The sequence below is a fragment of the Gallinula chloropus genome (genome assembly GCF_964237585.1).
Source record: "Gallinula chloropus genome assembly, chromosome: 2".
Taxonomy (NCBI): Eukaryota; Metazoa; Chordata; class Aves; order Gruiformes; family Rallidae; genus Gallinula; species Gallinula chloropus.
This window is the reverse complement of record NC_140086.1, coordinates 162492636-162509579: the sequence shown is the minus strand read 5'-3', so window position 1 is coordinate 162509579 and position 16944 is coordinate 162492636. Positions and strand designations below refer to the sequence as shown.

The 16944-nt window shown below is 49.2% G+C and overlaps 1 protein-coding gene across 1 annotated transcript in view; it reads right to left on the bottom strand.

Moving 5' to 3' along the window:
* The window catches only part of PTH1R (parathyroid hormone 1 receptor), a 121749-nt gene that overhangs the window by 48660 nt on the left and 56145 nt on the right, over positions 1–16944 (bottom strand). Inside the window, exon 2 of the mRNA XM_084260786.1 lies at positions 5693–5798. Coding sequence (XP_084116912.1) covers positions 5693–5798 — 106 coding nt within the window. The remainder of the gene's footprint in view (positions 1–5692; positions 5799–16944) is intronic.

Genomic DNA, 16944 nt, shown 5'->3' with positions numbered 1-16944 from the left:
TGTGGCTGCATGATGAAACAGATCAGGAAGCCATCTGAAAAACAAACCTCTTCCAAAAAGGCTCTTTCTCAGGTCAGTCAGTTGTGCCACTGCTCTTGCCTAGACTTGCACGCTCAGGGGGGGATCTGAAATAGCAAATGAAGTCATGCTTTTGGTGATAAGCTGGCCTCTGTGTAGACACACAGGTCCTTAGCACCATGACTCAGCTCTGCTCAAGCCTTGTTAGCTAAGCTAAGACCATGAGTCTTCTGCAGGGGCTGTCTGCAGAAGTGCACACCCCTAATTCTCACAGCCTAGAGACCCAGGAGAGGGAAGTATCCCTGTGCACCCACAGCAATGCATGCATCTCTCAAGGTCCTCTTCTGACCCCACCCTCAAGCTATAACATAGAAAGTTTAGGGGATGCAGGACAAAACCCCAAAGCAGAGATGTGCCAGCCAGACCTCAGGCTGCACAGCAGTCGTCCCTTGTTGCAGAGCCTGAGTAAGCATCCAGCGTGAAGCAGCTCTAAAGCAGCCATGGGGTCAAAGGCCTCTTGTCCTATGATCTCTGTGGTTAAGAGTTTCCCTGGAGAGATGGGACTTTCAAGTGCAAAGCCACTCTTTGCTGACTCGAGCAAAGTCTTTTAAGTGGGAACTTTCTGCTTTCCCAAACATCACTGGGCTGTCTGCAGGGGTGTCCCACAGTCACATGCTCCATGCTGAAGGCTACTACCATGATCCCAGAAGGATACTGGTTCTACCAGCAGACCATGACACTGGGCAGCTGAGATCCAGCTCTTGCACCAGTGGTTTTTGGTACCTTCAGACACAGTGAAGCTGAACTAATGGAAAAGATTTGAATTTCCCTTTTCAGCTTTGTCACAGTAGACAGTAAAACATTGTTTCTGGGAGGTCATAACAGATTTCAACTCCTCCCAGGCAGAGCTCATAGTGAGTCTTGTCCCTCACAGGTGACTCTTAAACAGCAAACAAATTAGAAACAAAGAAGTCTTGTCCTGTGATGACTGTAATGTTCTTTCCATATGATCTCCTCAAAATTGCTGCCTCCTTGAGGGCCTGTCCTTTTCTCTTCTCTGGAATGGCAAACCCAGCACAGATTTGAACATCCAAGATAAGGAGAAACAACTTTTGGGGAGGAAAAATGAAAAAAGGAGAGACAACATGCAAAGCTCCTCTTCTTTTCCAATGTAAAAGACAGATTAATTACTCAGATCTCCCTTTAACTCCTTTTCCAGCTCTGTACCAGCTTCACTGCAGTTAGGTCCTTACCAGTGTTTAATAACTGAGCCTTGAAGTCTATGGGGAGGAAGAAATTCTCCCAAGGAGCCTGCACACTGCTGACTTGTGATCTGAAATCCCCTGGGCAGGACTAATCAGAGGAATTGTCCAACCTTCAGCCTTCCAAACCAGTGTGAGGTCAGGTCAGCCATGGCTTTGTCTAGCCAACTCTTGAAAACCTTTGAAGATGGAGATCCCACCACATGTGGTGCGAGACTACCCTGTGAGGATGCACACCCCCATCATCAGTAACCATATCATACTGCAGTGGAAGTGTCAACTGGTCCATCTAAATCAGCAATCCTTGTTTTAATCTGTGATCAACATCTGGAGACAGATGGGAGGGAGATGACACCCCAAAAAGAAGCTCTTCTCCTGTCTGCCAGCTCTAGACATTCAAGCCCATCAGTAATCCACCTCTCCTGCACAAGACCATCACCAACACTGTGACCACTTTGGCTAAGTTCATAATGGCCCCAGTGACCATGACTTTTATTTAAGAGTGACTTCTTCATCTGAAGTTCACTGTGCCACTGTCACACCACGTGAAACCACACCTCCCTACCCCCTTTTGCAAGGCAGATCGTTTGACCTTGAAGTTCTCCAGGAGGTCATTAAAATAGCTCTGGTTTAGTACATACAGACAGGACAGAGTGTGCAAACTTTCACTGTCTCATGTATGCCCCTCATGGCCATTTATCAACCCTATGGGGATGCTTTATCCCATCTAGATGACTTCTAGAAGCTAAATTTAACACAGGTAGATTGAACCAGGAGTGCACGTTGCCTCCTGCACTGCGTATCTTGAACCTGGGCTTGTTTCTTTTTGTGGTCACTTTTATTATTGTCAGAGGGTTTTTTGGGGGTTTTTTTTGCTAGTTTTGGTAGTTGTTTCTTTTACAAAAATATATACATTTAAAGGCACTAAGTGTACCTGTTCCCTTTTGTCCTTTGAACACCAGCCAAACCGTTTCAGGCCAAAGGTTGCACTGCTCCCTGTGATCAGCAAACACACTTCTCAGTGGGGTTTGCCCCACCTCTCATATAAAATAAGTCTGCTCTGCTTTGTCAGAATAATTCATCTGACAAACTCCATGGGCAGGGGCTGAGTCTCTAGCCTTGATTTCAGGAGGCATGGGGAGCTGCCAAGAGAGGCAGGAGCATGGCTGGCTGCCACGTGGTAGATCTTGCAAAGAGATGAGGTCCTCTGTGTATCTGATGTGAAAACCATCACTCTGCTGTGCCAGCAGGCAGACTGGTATAGATACAGTGGCACATCAATGTTATGGGCTACTGTTAGACCTCTCTGCCTGCCAGGTCTTGCAGAGACTAAATAGAAATACATTGTGAGGGACAACTTGGTCCTACACCACTAAAACATCCAAAGGCAAGACAGATAGAGAATGTGCAGGGGTGGTAACACAACCCAGGTTCTCCATGGCAGTTAAAAGAGTTCTCCTGCCACCCAAGTGGGTGCTCATCAGAAATACTCTGAGTGATATCATAAGTGACTGCCAGAAGGCTTGGGAAGGCCACCCAGGAATTATAATGCTCCAAGCCACAACCATTTTGCCCCCATAAATTCTGTCTGCAAGTAGAGGCTGGTGCCTCTTAATTGTAAAGATCATGTTGCCCTTCCCAGGCTTTTTCTTTTGGGTCTCTAGTGAGGGAAGAGGCAATGGGATGAGGTCTTCCATCTGCCTGAGAAGAGCACAGACCTTGGGTGTCCTTGGGTGATCAGCACAAATAGCAATCAAGCCCCAGTTTCTATATTGTCAAAGGAGAAAAGGACTGGAACCAGCCACTTTTCACCCTGGTTTATAAAACCTTTGTGCAAAAACCAAGCCTCCAAGTCTTAGCCAAGAAATGAACTGCACTGAAGCTAACATAGTACAGATTACAGCCTTTTGTTGGGTCACTTCTCACCCCATAAGAGGATCTAAAACTAACCATCTCCTCCAACTCCTGCAGCGTGCAGGAGCAGACAACACTGCAAAAAGGAGATTGAGTTAGTTTGTTCACAAATACCCTGCAGCATTCCTGCTTTGTGTGTCCAAGGGCATCTGTAGTCTAAAATCTGTGGATGGCAGCTCTTCTGCTAAGTGGGAAGATACTTTCCAAATTTCAAAGTCCTCTCTCTGCAACCATCAACTCTTCAGACCATCAACTCTGCTGACTTGCTGCCTTGTTTGTGAAGTGCTAGAGTGAATTTCTGGAGTTAGGGAGGCTCTGCAACATCTTCTTTCACATCTTAGAATCATTGAATCACAGACTGGTTTGGATTAGAAGGGACATCAAAGACCATTTAGTTCCAACCCCCCTGCCAGGTTGCCCAAAGCCCCATCCCACCTGGCCTTGAACACTGCCAGGGAGGATCTTAAGAAAACGTTTCTTAGCAAAGGATGAATCAGAATTCATTCTGCTTTTGGATTAGTTGACTTCTTGCAGATTAATTTGATCTAACTACCTATTGCTAATTGCTTGCCTTGAGTCTTTAAAGCATTAAATATACTACTGGGAGTACTGACATCAAGATGATTCCTCCTCCTGGATTTGGGATTAGACAGAGATATGTTACAGAGGATGGAGCAACGAGCCTGAGTTTTATTGCTTGGGCAGCTCAGGATAGCATTGTCCAAAGCCATGAGATGTCTAAATGATGGCACATGAGGTTTTTTTCTGTTCCAGTCCATGACAGAGCTTAGGTAACCAGGCTGGTGAAGGGGCTGGAGGGCAAATCATGAGAGGAGCAGCTGAGGAAGCTGGGGATGTTTAGCCTGGAGAAGAGGAGGCTGAGGGGAGACCTTATCACCACCTACAACTACCTGAAGGGAGATTGTAGAGAATTGGGTGATGGTCTCTTCAGCCAAGTAACAGGAGACAGGACAAGAGGAAATGGAACAAAGCTGCACCAGAGCAGGTTCAGATTAGGTGTCGGGGAAAAGTTCTTCCCTGGCAGAGTTGTGGGGCTGTGGCACAGGCTGCCCAGGGAGGGGGTTGAGTCACCATCCCTGGATGTGTTTAAAAAAAGGGTAGATGAGGTATTTAGGGATATGGTTTAGCATAGGGAATGGTTGGACTTGATGATCTTAAAGGTCTTTTCCAACCTTGTGATTCTGTGATGATGGCCTCAGCTGTAGAATCAAGTGTCAAAATAGGACCAAAGTCCTTTTTGCAAAGCCCTGTGAGTTGATTCCTTTGCTCTACCAAAATGACCATTGCAAACACCCCAAAGTGGGATTGTCAGTCATATGCATCTCCCCAGTCCTACCAACACTGCTGCTGCCAGGGAGCAATGCTAAATGCTGACAGCCTCTTAGAGAACAGTTAGAAAATAGGGTGTGTGAGCAAGACCAGCTGGTGGATATCAGCAGATCCCAAGGTAGGCAGGTGGTCTATAGTACAACAGAAGGAAATGCCTTTGCACATATGGTTTTTAATGAGGTGTTAATTGGGCACTGGGTGAATAGGACAAAGAAGCAAAAGAGGATGTGGCTTGAGGTTTTGGCTGATGCAAAGCCAGAGGCCTGGAATAAAATGAAAGCTGGGCCTTTATGGCCCTTTGCTGTCATTTCCAACAGGAGAGGGACACCAGGTGGGCAGGCAACTCTACTTTAAACCCACAGCTGGATCTGGGCACCTTTTCCTCTGCTGGTGATATCTCCAGGTACTCCCACAGTGCTAGCTGTGGGAAGAGAGACCCCTGAGATGCAAGATGCATTATCCCCTTTTTTCAGGCAGTAGAAGGATATGGCACAGGACACCCACATGGGACTAGCTGGGTGGGTGCAGGGTCCCTCAGCACACAGCCTCAGTACCAATAATTAACACATGTGAAATTGATGAAAGAAACCAGTGGGGGGGTGGTTACTTTGCTACCCACATGAGAGAGCTTTCTCCCTTCCTTCTCCCTCCAGCACTACATCTGGCAGTGATTTTGTAGCCCAAAATAGAAAGTGGAAGAAAGAGACTTAGCTGAGCTTGGGCCCATTTGAGGAGAATAGAGAAAGAGTGTGTCTGAGGGAAACAGAACAGAGGGGTTGGAAGGATGCTTTGTTTTCCATGCCATTGGTGTCTCACTGCAAAGGACCTTGGGGGAACCACTGTTTGATGCTATCTCCCACGCTTTGCCTGGGCTTTGGGTATAGTGATAAGGATTGTAAAACCTATGACTTGCATCCTCTTGAGTCCTTGGCATCTGGAGCTCTGGAGCAGGGGAAAGAGGCTGTGTCAACTTTGCTTTCCAACACCTTGTGTGAAAGATCTTCCTCACAGCCTAACCAGAAAAACCAGTTGTCTCCAGCTACCACCCTCACATGTTCTGAACTCTTTGTATGGGGCTGAGGGGAAGGGCTGGGGCTGAGCAGAGAGGGACAGGGCCCCTGCCACAGGGTCTGGGTTGGAACACTCACCATGCACCTTGGGCACCTTGGCTTTCAGGTGTCGTTCACACTTGGCCTTGGCTTTTAGCAGGAGGAAGATCTGCTCCTCTTTGGTGATGACATCATCAGCATCCACCTGCAGCAATGGGGAGAAATGAGGTTAAACTTCAGCATGGGAAGAGCAGAAGCACACAGACTACCCAGATAATGCAATCTGAATGCCAAAATCTCCTTTGCATCAAGTTTCCTCCACCAGCCTTGCCTTGTGTATCTCAGTTTGCACATCAATTAATGTCCCAAGCCACACCTCTTAGAAGATGACTCTATGTACATGGCAAAGGAAGAGCATGCTGCCATCACTCATGTCATACACATACACACAGAGGAAAGAGGGAATTGCTGGGGTGGTCTGTCCCAGCTTGCACAGTTCCAAGGGGGAAAAAACCCCCATTCTAGTAAATAATATTGGCATAGCATTTTCAAAAAGCAGAGTTAAATATAATAGGGAATGGCAAAGCAACGCTGTGTTTCCTGACATCCTCCTCTTGTTAAATACTACAAGGACTTAAAAGTACCAAGGACTCAAGTCTTCTTAAGAATTGCAACTTGCCCTCATCAGTGCAGTGCTGTTTCCACCCCAGGGTGAAGGCCTTCAGCCACGTGGCATCAGGCTCCATAAATCTCCTACCTAAATCAAAGACTATGTGCAGAAGGGGCTGTCTCAGGCAGGGCTGTGGGCTGACATCATCTGCTCCACAGAGCCTGAAGGCTCAGGGAAAAAAGAGTCTGTGAGCATCACCCTGGGAAGACTGGATTTCTCTTCCTGTAGGTCTCCAGAGATCAAGGGACAAGAAGAGAAGGAACAGGGAGGGTGTATTTACCCTCCTCTGCTGATATGGGCTGATGCTCAGTCCTCAAAAGACTGGTCATAAAAAAGTCTTGCTTCACAAAGCTGGTACATCCCATCAGGCACGGCTGGCTGCGGGAAGCTGGGCTACAACTGTGGGGAAGACTTGTTCTGTGAATCCTTTGATTGTTGTAGCATACAGAGCTTTGATCTCATGCAGTATGGCTGCTTTAATCTTTAATCTTGTGCCTCTTGGGTGTCCTTGCTCAGACATCCTGCTTAGCTTGTGTGTCCATCGAGAACCAGTCCCACTGTCAGGTAAAGCCTGAGATCAGTGAGAACTTTCTCCCAGCTCAGCTTGGCAGCAATGGATGGAAATGTCACTGTGCCCAGGGAGAAGGGGGGAGAGACTCTGCAGGCCCCAGGGGCAGGGAAGGGGGCAGGAGGAGAGAGAGATGCCCCCGCAGCCCCTGGAGAAGCCCCTGGGGGAGCGGGTGTCCCCCCGCAGCCCAGGGAGGATGCTGATGGAGCAGAGACCCCCCTGCAGCCCCAGGAGAGGCCCCACGCCGCAGCGGGGGGAGACCCCTGGCAGAGGCTGTGCCCCACGCTGGGGCAGCTCCTGGCAACACCTGCAGCCCCTGGGGACAGAGAGAGGCCCTGCTGGGCTGGTGACCCCCTGAGGGGGGATAAGGCCCCTCTCTGCCCTTATCTCTGCTCCTCAGCCTCTCAGTATCTGTTTTCCCCCCTGCCCAGCTGAGAAGGGCAGCGATGGAGCAGCTCTGGTGGCATCTGGCCTCCAGCCAGGGCCCAACCACCACAACTTGTAAAAGTGTAACGTAAGCAAGAAGGGCTGTGGGACTGGCTTTATACAAAGCAACATTTTTAAAAGCTTTTTTTTTTAAACTTGTATTGATTATGCTGGTGAGACTGGCCACTGTAAATCTGTAATGCAAAACCTTGGGTAGAGCTCCACATCCTGTTGGATGGAGCTGACCTACACCTCAATACATGGTACAGGCAGGCTAAAGAACCAAATCAAAACTTTGTGAGGCCAGCAGTGATCTGCAGATGAGAAGAAAACCTGTCAATAAGTTGTAGAACCTGCCCATGGAGGTGGCTGCTCATTTCAAACCCTCTGCAGCACAGACTCCCCAAAACCACTACTATTCAGAATCAAGGTTCCTTCAATCATTTGAAGTTGACACATTTTGGACAGCAAGTAAGATAAACCAGCTGAAGGCCAATTAGTTCTCAAGCAAGGCTTACTGCAAATGACATAATGAGGGTTAATGAAATCCAGCTTAGAAGTAAACTTGGATTTCCCAGTGTGCTCCTATGGAGAGGGAATGGATGCTGGAGCAGCTGGTGTGGCCGTGGACACACAGATGGATAGCTACATCTGATAAGAGGATTTTGAGTAACACAGAAGTTAGCTTTTCATGTCCTTGGGAAAAAAAAAAAGCCCTTCAGAAGTGGGAGCTGGTTTCAAAAGCACATTAACTTTAATGCAAAACAAAGCCGTCCCTTTCCAGATGTTTGGCCTGTCCACACTGAAGGCTACAGCCCACGTTTCAGCTATTTCACTGGGCCAAATCCTGCTGCCATTTCTATCTGCAAAACCCCTGATTGATTCCACCAAGGCTGGAGGAGTTAGTCTGGATTTGTAGTGGCCAGAGGAGAATCTGACCTCAGGCGTTTTGAACGATTCATTCCCCTGCACGCTTAGGCCTCAGGCTACTTTGGCTGTGCTCTGAGACTAGGCCAGCTCCCAGCCCAAGGGATGTATTTGCAGATTCAACATCTCATTCCTCTTTTACCAAGAGCCTCTGCCACAATCCCACCCATTTGCAACCCAGTGCCTCTGATCCTCCAGACACTCGGTAAGCAACAGAAAGGACCAAACTTCATCTGTGCTTCCCTTACTGGCTGACTGAAGACACCCAGGATGAGATTTCCCAGCTGAGATAACCACCCAGAATGCCTCAACGGTCACTGAGCATTTAGAGTCACAGATCAGCTGAAATTCATTCCATCCTCAAGCTACCACCTAAAATAAATCAGGTCAGCTGTGAGGAGGTGGTTTGGGGGTTGTTTTTTTCTTTTTCTCCTTCCCTTTCTTGTTTTTCTTTAGGCAGTTGGAGGTTGTAGGTCATGTCATTGGTGCTGTGGAAGAGTTGTAGGGTTTAGGAGCAGAATGTTTGCTGGCATGAGCTCTGGGGGCAAGAGAAGCATCTGAGGGAGGTCAAAAATAGCATCTCAGACAGGTACATCTTCCAAATCCAACTATTTGGAGGTACGAGGTCATTGTGCTCCTACAGAAATGAATCACTCTAAAAGAGCTGAGAGCAAGTCCCCTTTCATGAGCTCTCCCTGAGTTGCTTCAGCATAAATTCCTGCACTGAGCTTCCTTGGCATCAAAGTTCTTACAATCCCAAGGGATGCAGCCAGGCTGGGCTCTGCACAGGTAAGTGCAGAAGGATGGCTTTGCCATTCACTCCTGCCCTTACTGACTGGGTGTAGCTAGAAGGGTTGAGGGCTCCTCCCTGGTATCCCCAGTTTTGCAGTCAAAACCCAACTGCTGTTCTTGCTTGATGTTTATCACATCTTCCCAGTGCTGCCAAGGAAAAATAAAAGAGTAAAATAAAAAAAGTTAATTTTGGGAAAAAGATCTAAGGGTGGGTTTGGTGTTTTTTCCCTCCCCCTTGTTCAGAGAAAGCAGAAGGGCAGGGTAGGAAGCAAGCCAAGCTGGGAAGAGTGAAATGACAATGCTATCCAGAGGCTGTTAAATCAGTTTGGGTTCAGCTTCCCCCCTCTGCCCCCCCCCCTTTCTCCTGTCCCCAGAGGAGCCCACGGGGTAATTATGATAATGTTTTCTGGTATTTCCATTTCATTGGCTGATCTCCCAGCCACTAAAGTAAACCCCAAATCTCAACGGGGAGGTCATATTCATCCTTGTTTATGGGACTCATTTTCAGAAATAACACTATACTTTTTGTGAAACTTCCCTGGCAGCAGCTCAAAAAAATAGCTGGAGGCAAACAGATTCCTTGGTCGGGGTTGAGAGCATCACAGCCGCTCGACGGGCCCATGGCAAGGGGAGGCTGGTGTTCCTCATCTTGGACCAGGTGTGAAGGAGAAAGGGGATGCTGGTAGGAGAGGGGTTCAGGAGAAAGGATGGAAAATTCTGGAAGGAAAAGGGAGGCGGGTCCCAGGAGTATGGGGAGAAGGTGGGGCACAGGTGGAGCTGGGCATGCAGGTCGCATGTCAAACCAACCCTGCTGATGGGGGTGAGAACCTCTGTCCTTTTGTGAGGAGTGAACCTGAGGGATCTATTGAACCATCAAATCAAGCAACCTGTGGCTGGACTCAGGGAATCATAGACTGGTCTGGGTTGGAAGGGACCCCAAGGGTCCCAGAGCTCCAACCCCCTGCCACAGGCAGGGACACCAACCTCCAGGCCAGGAGCTACACAAGGGTGCCCAGGGCCCCAGCCAACCTGGCCTGGAACACCCCCAGGGACGGGGCACCCACCCCCTCTCTGGGCAGCCCCTTCCAGCCCCTCACCACTCTCTCTGCAAAGAACTTCCCCCCCCCATCTCTCCTCTCACCCTTCCCTCCTTCAGCTTCACTCCATCCCCCTTGTCCTGCCATTATCTACCCTTTTAAAAAGTTGATTGCCCTCCTGTTTCTCTGCTCCCTTCAGGTACTGAAAAGCTGCAATGAGGTCCCCTCACAGCCTTCTCTTCTCTAGGCTGACTCAATCTTGAAGGTCTCTTCCAACCCAAGGGATTCTATGAATATAAAGCCATAAGCCAAGTCCTTTTTCTGCAACTGCAATTGAATGAGGGCATGAATGGAAAGGAACTTAAATTAGAGCTTCATTCCAGCCTTTCTGATGGAGCAACCCTTCTCCTAAACTCTGTAAGGGTGGGTTAAGACAGCTGTAAGCATTAGGACATTAGTCTAACCAAGTCTAGTCTAACATCAAACCTTCAGCAGGCACAGGGGACCACACCTCTAATGATATCTGAGCATCAAGCTGGGCTGAAGGCCTCATGGTATTGACCCCAGGCATGCAGACAAGGGTGGCACAACTAAATAATGATAGAGCAGGGATTCAGATGTCTTGGGTGGTATCTATATAGCCTTCACTGTAGGCTGAGCCAAAACTGGGGCAGTCAGGAACTTGTGGCAATGGGAAATTGCTTGGAAGCAGAAAAAGGTGGCAACAGGGGGTGGTCTAGAATTGAGATCCTCACCACTATTTTTTATAAATGGAATTGCCTCCCTTTAGATGAGAGAGTATGGATTCTCATGGTTATTTTGGGGTCAGGTTTAGATATCTAGTGTGTCTAGTGTTTGTACAAACCCTGCATCTCCCAGCCACTGGTTCCTTCTGGTTTACTCAAGTCTAGATAAACCCTGGCAAGTATAGGAGGATAAGGGATTTGTATGAGCTGTCTTGGACAAAATGCACCCTGTGCATCCTCTGTTACTGTGTCTGCTGCCACTTCTAGAGCAAAGAAGGATCTGCCAGGCTGCAACTCAACCAGTGAGTAACCGTGCCCCATGTCTGGCTGTAGTTCATAGAGTCATAGAATTGTAGGGGTTGGAAGGGACCTCCAGAGATCATCGGGTCCAACCCCCCTGCCAAAGCAGCTCCCTAGGACATATCACTCAGGCATCCAGGCAGGTCTTGAATCTCTCCAGAGAAGGAGACTCCACACCCCCTGGGCAGCCTGTCCCAGGGCTCCCTCACCCTCACTGGGGAAAAGTTCTTCCACATGTTGGTGTGGAACTTCCTGTGCTCCAACTTGCAGCCATTGCCCCTTGTCCTGTCCCCACAGACACTGAAAAGGGGCTGCCCATTTCCCCCTGCATCCCCTGCTTCAGATAATTATAAACTTTAATTAGGTCCCCCCTTAGTCTTCTCAAGGCTGAACAGCCCCAGCTCCCTCAGCCTATCCTCATAGGGGAGATGCTCCAGGCCCTTCAGCATCTTCGTAGCCCTTCTCTGGACTCTCTCCAGGAGATCCCTGTCCTTTTTATACCAGGGAGCCCAGAACTGGACACAATAATCCAGGTGGGGCCTGACCAGGGCAGAATAGAGAGGGAGGATCCCCTCCTGTCACCTGCTGGCCACACTCCTCCTGATGCCCCCAGGATCCCATTGTCTCTCTCAGCCCCAGGACACACTGCTGGCTCATGGCCACCCTGTCACCCACCAGCACCCCCAGGTCCTTCTCCACAGAGCTCTCCTCCAGCAGGTCATCCCCCAGCCTGTACTGATACAGACAGTTGTTGCTTCCCAGGGGCCAGACTCTCCACTTGCTTTTGTTGAATCTCATCTGGTTTCTCCCTGCCCAGCTCTCCAGCCTGTCCAGGTCTCTCTGGATGGCAGCGCAGTGTCCTGCCTGTCAGCCACTCCTCCCAGCTTTGTACCATCAGGTAGTTGCTGAGGGTGGATGCTGTTCCCTCATCAAGGTTGTCAATGAAGATATTAAACAGGACTGGACCCACCACCGAGCCCTGGGGAACACCACTAGTCACAGGGCTCCAGTCAGACTCTGCTCCAAAGAGCAAGAAACATAGGTCCTCTTGTGATTTGCTGGATTTGCACTTGTTGGGTTCAGACAAGGGTTGGGAACCCACTCCTCAACTCTGGAAGCCAGTCTGTCAGGCAGAATATATCCCTTACCCTCCCTAAAAACTGCTCTGGACTTGTGGCTGGACCATTGAGGGTCTGGCACTTTATATTTCAGTGCTGGTTTACAGCATCTCCCTCGTGGAGAGACAGAGCGGAGTAAATACAGATAAACAGTGTTTATTCTCTTCTAATTTGGGCAATGCTGGATTTGCCCACTGTCCACATAATCTAATTACCTTCCTTAATTTCCTGCTACCTCCATGCTTCTTAACCTCCACCTGCCTGCATGTTATCAGTGCCTTGGCATCAAAAAACCCCATCCAGAAACCACAACAACAAAATCCATTGAGGGTGATTTGCTGCAAAAACTGGAGGGCAAGAGTAGTGAGTGGTACTTGCTGTGCCCTGAGGGATTTAATTTAACTGAATAGGCATTATTTCCAACATTAGGGGAAAAATTGTGGTTTGAAACCTATTTCCTTTCAGGTTAATGCTGGAAAGATTTAAAAATAAATAAATCTGAAGTGCCAGTTGATCCAGCCAGAGATACAGTAGCAAAAGCAGTAGAGGCATGATCCACTGCCAGCAGCTAATTGCAGAAACTACAGAGCTGTGGCTTGCTCAGGACAGTGGAGAGGCAAAGAGGATGGGGAGGGAGGAAGGTTGTTTAGTAGCAGGAGAACCTGGATTCATGGACATCCCAGGTCCAGGTGGGAGAAAGCTGATTTGAAGCCACCTCTGCTTCTGGGTATGCAGCTAACAAGGGTGCTTCAGTGGGACTGATGTCTCTTGACTGGCTGCAGATGGAATTGGAGGGGGTGAAGGTGAGTCCAACAGCAGCAAAACATAAGTCTCTGGGGGCCTGAGCATCACACTTACCCACCTGTCATGGGACCAGATGTGAGCCTAACAAGAGTTCCTAGTTCCTGAGTTCTGCTGTGCCCCATGATGGAGAATCCCCCATCTCTTTCTCTCCCCCTGCCAAATATTACCCATGGTGATGTTGCAATGATGACAGGAATTCATATGTGAGGGCTCAGGCAGGTGGGTGCTGGGCTGAGCTCTCTGCATCGCTGTCCTGCCACGTGAAGCAACGCACGTGTCTCTCCCTCACCCCATCACACCTACAGAGGATGGGAATCAACCTCATGAGATGCCTTTTTCCTTTTAAAGACTGAGCTTAGAAACACCAGAATGGGACAATAAAATCAAGAGGTTGTGAAGACAGATGGGTGAAAGGAAGAGAAGACCCAGGGGACACCCAGATGATGTGGGGTGGGGGAAAAGAGTTGATGGGAAGGGGAAGGAAGAGCTGTTTGGGTCCTAGTGAAATAGGACTCTGGTCATAAGCTTGGGGAAGCTCTGAGAAGCTAGCTCACAAGCTGCTCTGCCCTCTACCTGCTTTTTCCCAGCCTCCCAGAGGGTAAATGAAGTTGGTGGTTTTGCCTTAATCCCTCAACCACATCACCCAAACCACTGCCCGCTCCAGAACAGCAGGAGGTCTCTGCTCCGGCTAGCTGGGCTTGGGAACCCTTTGCTACAGCTATGCACAGCTGAATAACCTCACACTGTGTTCAGGGCTGTCTCAGCCCTTCCCACGGCTGCCCTCACCAGGCTGGCTGTCTTCATCCTGCCCTCACACCCCGATCTCCCCTGTCTAGGTGTCTACACGCTTGTGAGGAGTTTGTCTCCTTGTTTCTCAGTGCCCCATTGCCCTGTGAGAAGAAGGGCACAAGCACAGAATCATAGGGTTTGGTTGGAAGGGCCCCCCAGAGCCCATGGGGTCCAACCCCTGCCCAAGCAGGGTCCCTAGGACAGGGGCTGGAATCTCTCCAGACAAGGAGACTCCACACCCCCTGGGCAGCCTGTCTCAGGGCTCCCTCACCCTCACCATGAAGAGGTCCTTCCCCACATTGGTGGGAGCTCCCTGTGCTCCAACTTGAGCCCAACACCCCTTGTCCTGTCCCCACAGACACTGAGCAGAGGCTGCCCATGGCCCCCTGGCTCCCACCCTTCAGCTCTTGAGAACCAGTGATCAGATCCCCTCTCAGGCTTCTTCTCTGCAGGCTGAACAGCCCCAGCTCCCTCAGCCTTTCCTCCCAGGGGAGATGCTCCAGGCCCTTCAGCATCTCTGTCCCTCCTCTGGACTCTCTCCAGGAGATCCCTGGCTGGTTGATCCCAGGGAGCCCAGCACTGGACACAACACTCCAGCTGGAGACTGACCAGGGCAGAGTCCCTACTTTGACCTGCTGGCCACGCTCCTTTTGATGCCCCCCAGGATCCCATTGTCTCTCTCAGCCCCAGGACACACTGCTGGCTCATGGCCACCCTGTCACCCACCAGCACCCCAGGTCCTTCTCCACAGAGCTCCTCTCCAGCAGCTCTCCCCCAGCCTGTACTGATACAAGTGGTTATTCCTTCCCAGGTACCAGACTCTGCACAAACCCTATCTGGTTTCTCCCTGCCCAGCTCTCCAGTCTGTCCAGGTCTCTCTGGATGGCTGCACAGTGTTCCTGTGTGTCAGCCACTCCTCCCAGCTTTGTATCATTGGTCTACTTGCTGTACTCCTACCCTCAATCATAAATCCATCCTCTCTTCCCATATATAACAGAGTCCAGGTCTCAGTGATGACTGTGGTAAGAGAAATGCCAGTGAATGGAAAGAGGAAATGTTGGTATGGGAAGATGGTGACAGAAATAGGAACACCACATCCCATGACTGTTTCTTGGGGAACAGTACAGCCTGAGCTGGTTGTCTTGATGCCCTTCCAATCCCATTTGCTCTCACTTTGCCTTGGGGAAGTCTCATCCTTCGAGCAGCACAAGAAAACTGGGAAGAATATCTGCCTGGAGAAAGGACAGGCTTGCAGACTCATGGTGACTTGTGCCAAAGGAAATAAAATGATTTGAACATGGACATCAACTGCATTTATGACAGTATGGGGGGAAAAAAAGAATTCTTTGGCATAGAGTGATACCATGACAGCAATATAAGAGAAACTTCATCATCCTTGTCACTTCCAAACTTTTCAAGTTGTTTACCTGCATGGGTCTCATTCCTGAGCCATCCTGGCATGCTAATGCCTGTGTTGCTGAGTGATCTCATGATTTATGGTCAGCACATGTCATATATCGAGGAGAATTGACATTTATGATGCATTTCCAAGACCTGGAGTTTTAGGAGAACATCTGTCTCCCCAAAATGACTGTCTGCTTTACACCCCTGGAGAAAATAAGGTGTAACCCAAGAGGCTGAGCTATAAAAAAAGATCCTTCCAAGCAAGGAGAAAGTTCCCCACAACTGGTTACCAGTGCTGCCCAAGCAGAGGTGGTCTTCCCAGTGATTAGAAGATGGAACTGGTGTTAGAGAGGTCAACAGTGATCAGTACTGATTTATTTTCTTGGCTGATAAATAGCATGCTTGACACTCTGCACTCGTGCAACAGGATCACTGTAGTCAGGAATGATTAATCCCAACCTAAAGCTAATGTCTAAAATATTCAGATGAATCACTCCCTGAAACTGCCAGTTCTCCCTTCTGACCACAGGGGTCCAGTGAAGGACTCACTCAGCTGGAGGCATCCCCATGTCCAGACCTCTCATGTGAGATGAGACTAACCCTAGTCTGAAAGTCTCAGCTGGGTGCTCAAGCTTGCAAACAACACATCCCAAGGACTGTCCTCCTGCCTGCACCCAGGCAGGGGCAGCAGGCTTAAACCTGAGCTAGAAAAGCAGTTCTGTGCTCTCTGAGCTGCCAGAGAGAGGCATGTTTGCTCCTTGGTACCTACTTGGCAGCTGAATGGGATGCCTGACCCTCCTGTGACTTGGGGTCCCCTTGTTTACTGCTGATGGAGTCCTCTCTCTGTACCCCACTGGCTGAAATATTGGGAGGACCACAAAAGAAGTAGAGGTCACTCTGACACTGTGCTTTGCTTCTTCTTTTGAACACATCCAGGGAGGGGGTTGAGTCACCATCCCTGGATGTGTTCAAAAAAAGGGCAGATGAGGTACTTAGGGATCTGGTTTAGCACAGGATGGGAATGGTTGGACTCAATGATCTTCAAAGGTCTCTTCCAAGCTTGTGATTCTGCGATTCTTGGCTCCCACCAGTTCCTTCCTCTCACCTTCTAGGGATGGTACAAACAAGGGTGCTGTGAGACCCACCATTTCCCAGCTTGTGGCCCTAGCTTCTCTTTCTCTCATCTCCCCCCTCATTCTTTGAAAGCAGACTGGTTCACTTTCACACCTTGCTGTCTGCAACGATGGTTTCACAGCTCTCAAGGCTGCAAGGCTTGATTTCTGCTTTTCTTTTTCCACTTCCCTTAACATTTCATTCTGTACAAGAGTCCAAAAGGCCATCCAAGGGGTTCCCTGGTGAACAAGGACACCTCCTTCCTCCCTCCCAAGCTCCTACCACAGAGGCAAGGAGAACCATCTAAGTACATCCCCTGAGGAAAGTCTGTTGAAGTAGTTAATGCCACTTGGAGAGAGCAACAGAAGGGATGTGTTTTTCTCTATTCTCCATGAAAAAGCTCAACTTCTTCCCCTTTATCTCCCCAGTTTCTTTGCTTCTCTCAAAAAACCCACTCAAACTTTTCTCCCTCAGTTCTCAAAGCTTCAGGCAGTGGTTGTTTTTGTTTGTTTGTGAGGGTTTTTTTTAGCCTTTCTAGGAATATTCTCCCTGGATGAGGGAGCTGGGATTCAGTCTTTTACTCAAGTACTCAGAATTGTCCTCAGACAAGACAGATGGTTGCAGTCAGCTGGGCCAAGGATGCAAACAGAGCTGTCT